At 36.6% G+C, this 3,707-nt stretch overlaps 1 protein-coding gene across 1 annotated transcript; it reads left to right on the forward strand.

Annotated features, from left to right (window-relative positions):
- Positions 1-1,358: 1,358 nt before the first annotated feature.
- LOC115884986 (tigger transposable element-derived protein 1-like) lies at positions 1,359-3,047 on the forward strand. Its single transcript, XM_030903747.1, has one exon. It carries the CDS (start codon positions 1,359-1,361, stop codon positions 3,045-3,047), a length of 1,689 nt encoding a protein of 562 aa, XP_030759607.1.
- The last annotated feature ends 660 nt before the right edge of the window (positions 3,048-3,707 follow it).

The following is a 3,707-nucleotide window of genomic DNA, read 5'->3' on the forward strand; positions in this document are numbered from 1 at the left end:
ACGCGCGACTTCGTTCGCGTCTAATTAATCATTTGTAATGGTGATGATAAAGCAAAGCAAGCATTTCCATTCACATACAAACTGGATAAAATTTGAAGACAAAAAACAATATGGCGATATTATTATATAGCGTGGTAATATTTGAGGGTTATATTGGTTTCATCTCGTTGGAATTTGACTTTTGAAAAATCCGTTTGCCAAAAATAAGCTTTTCACGTCAAGCAGTTTAAGCAGAATCGTGGTTAATCAATTACCCAACTTTTTGGAACACCCTGTATGTTTTTCTTTAAATTTCAAAATATGTAAAAAATCAAAATAAATTATGCATGTCCAAGCGTTTTCCCGAAAGACTAACCGTTTTTTAAATAACAAATATTGTAATATTTGAGGGGCGTTTTCACCCTCTTGGAATTTGAGATTCGAGAAACACCTGCTTATCGAACCTCTACACCACACAGTCAATCCGTCAAGCAGTTTAAGCAGAATCGTGATTACTCAATGGTCATATTTTATGAAACACCCTGTATAAATTTTTAAAAAATCCTAAAATACATATGTAAAACAACAAAATAAAATATATGTACGTGTTTAAGAGTTTTTCCGAAAAACTCACCGGATTTTAAATAAAAAATATTCTAATAATTGAGGGGTGGTTGCAATCACCCCCTTAGAATTCGAGTTTCGAAAAATCTCTTCTTATCGAACCTCTACACCCTAAAGTCAATCCGTTTTCCAAAAATCAGCGCCAATTACGTCAAGCGCTTTAAGCAGGATCGTGATTAATCAATGACCAGATTTTTCGAAACACCCTGTATACATTTTTAAAAAACCTTAAAATATGTAAAAAAAAACAAAATAAAATATACGTGTTTAAGCGTTTTTTCAGAAACTTGACCGTTCTTTAGATAAAAAATATTGTAATATCTGAGGGGTGGTTTCACCCCCTTGGAACTGGAATTTCGAAAAATCCCTTCTTATTGAACCTCTACACCCTAGAATCAACCTGTATGCCAAAATAGAGCTTCTTACGTTAAGTGGTTTGAGCAGGATCGTGATTAATCAGTGAGTCAGTCACTTAAGGATTTTATATACAGTAATACCCCGACTTACGCTACCTCGACTTACGCGAATTCGGAGTTACGCGATTTAATTTTCTCGTCTATTCGTTTTTTGTTTGAACGCCGTGCAGTCAAGGTCAAGCGGCGGCGTTTGTTTCTGACTCCCCCCGCCCGCATTATTATTCGTTCAGTTTACAACAAGCACATACGTGTAGTGCGGAATCGGCGCGTAGGTACATAAGTTACGATTTTGTGTTTTTTTGTGCGTTGTGCGACGACCTGAGATATTTACTAAGTACTATGGCATCCAAACGAAGTAGAACCGACTCTTTTGCTTTAAACAAGAAGAGAAAAACATTATCTTTGGAGTGTAAACTTAACATTATTAAAGACTACGATGCAAAAATAAAAATTTGTGATTTAGCGAAGAAGTATGAACTTCCGGAATCGACAGTCAGATCAATTACGAAAAGTAAAGAAAAAATTCTCGAAGCTGTGAAAAATGCTCAGTCTTTGAATTCAAGCATCATTCGTAAACGGCATGGTATTATCGCTGAAATGGAAACATTGTTAAAATTATGGTGTGATAATCAAGTAAGTGTGAAAAATTGTCCTATTGATCAGAACACGGTGTGCTTTCAAGCTAAACAAATTTTTGAGAAATTAAAAGAAGAAGCTGGGGAGATGGCTAAAGATGAAACGTTTAAAGCCAGTAACGGTTGGTTCAGCCGGTTCAAAAGTCGCTGTAACTGGCATAGCATTGCAGAAAGTGGAGAGGCGGCAAGTGCAGATAAAGAGGCAGCATCTCTCTATCCAGAGAAACTCAAAGCTATGATAAATGAAGGTGGCTATACCAGCCAAACCATATTCAACGTAGATGAAACTGGCCTATTTTGGAAGAAGATGCCTAAAAGAACTTTTATTGCGCGTGAAGAGAAAACTTTTCCAGGTTTTAAGGCCGCCAAAGATCGATTGACAGTGATGCTTGGCGCGAATGCAGCTGGTGACTTTAAATTAAAACCTCTCTTAGTTTATCGCTCGGAAAATCCAAGAGCATTGAAAAACAAATCTAAAGCTGGTTTGCCCGTGATTTGGAAGTCGAATCGTAAAGCTTGGGTGACGGCCTCCCTTTTTGAAGACTGGTTTGGTCATCACTTCATACCTGAAGTCGAACGTTATTGCCAGTCTAAACAAATCCCGTTTAAAGTGATGCTATTAATCGACAACGCGCCAGGTCATCCTCCTGCTACTTTAACTAGTTTCGACCCACGTGTGAAAGTTGAATTTTTGCCACCAAATACAACCAGCTTGCTTCAACCGATGGACCAGGGCGTTATCAAAACATTCAAAGCTTATTACACGAGACGATCGTTTGCACATCTGCATGAAGCTATGAGACAAAACAACGAGCTCTCTGTTAAAGAATTTTGGAAACAATTCAACGTTTTAGAAGCAGTGAGAATCATTGGAGAATCTTGGAATGAAATTTCACAAAAAACTTTAAATGGCGTCTGGAAAAAACTCTGTCCATTTTTTTTCTCCACTATGACTCAGGCGGAATTAGTGTCAGGGCCTGATGAAATTTGCAATGTGATCAAAGACGTTGTCGAACTTGGTAGACAAATAAATTTAGAAGTGGATAGTGATGATGTTCAAGAGCTGTTGGATTCACACAATGAGGAGCTTACAATTGATGAGCTCATAACAATGCGTGAACAAGAGGAAGAAATTGATAATCATGATTCTTTGGATCCAGTTCAATTAGAAGATCAAATGACAGTTGGAAACTTGACAGAAGCCCTCAGTTCGATTGAAAAAGGGTTAACAATTTTGGAAAGCATAGACTCCAATGAAGAGCGCAGTTTTGTTACAAAACATGGAATAAAAAAATTACTAGGATGCTACGAGGAGATATTACGGGAGAAGAAAAAATCATTGACTCGTCAGACGACTTTGTTACAATTTATGAAACCTTCTACATCAAAATAACTTCGGATTGTGTTTATACACTCTATTAATATATTTGTATATTGTATTGTCATATTATTTAGAATTAGATACTAATTATTTCCTAAATTATTGTTTTATTTAGTCTCCAGTCCCAATTAAACATACTTTGTATGTCTTTATATGCAAAATTGTACCCCGACTTACGCGAATTCGACTTACGCGGATAGCGCTCAGTCCCACCTATCGCGTAAGTCCGGGGTATTACTGTATTAGTATATATTTCTAAAATCTTCTAAAGGTACGAAAGCGTAGAGCTGCCATCGCAACATTGAAAAATACTTTTAGCAAAATTTACACTTTTCTGTAAATTTACATTTTTTCTGTAAATTTACACTTTTTCTGCAAATTTCTGCGTTAGTGGCAACAGTGGTGCGTTATTCTACGAGTAGTTCCCATCGAACACCGTTTTACGCCAGGTTATTCACAAAAGTTTTCACAACTTCACTAGTAAAGACAGAATTAGGGAACTACTGCGGCAATTAATTGAATGATTGAAGGCATGCGGACTATATGAAAAGATTAAGCAATATCCCAGTATATTCAAAGATATATTTTGTTCTGAAACCACACTCTCTTCAAAAATACTTGAAGAATTATTCCTCATCGTCTATTATACTGAACCTGGGTCTAACACACGTA

The sequence above is a fragment of the Sitophilus oryzae genome, unplaced genomic scaffold (assembly GCF_002938485.1).
Source record: "Sitophilus oryzae breed Bouriz unplaced genomic scaffold, Soryzae_2.0 scaffold_1002_pilon_pilon, whole genome shotgun sequence".
In the NCBI taxonomy this organism is placed as follows: domain Eukaryota; kingdom Metazoa; phylum Arthropoda; class Insecta; order Coleoptera; family Curculionidae; genus Sitophilus; species Sitophilus oryzae.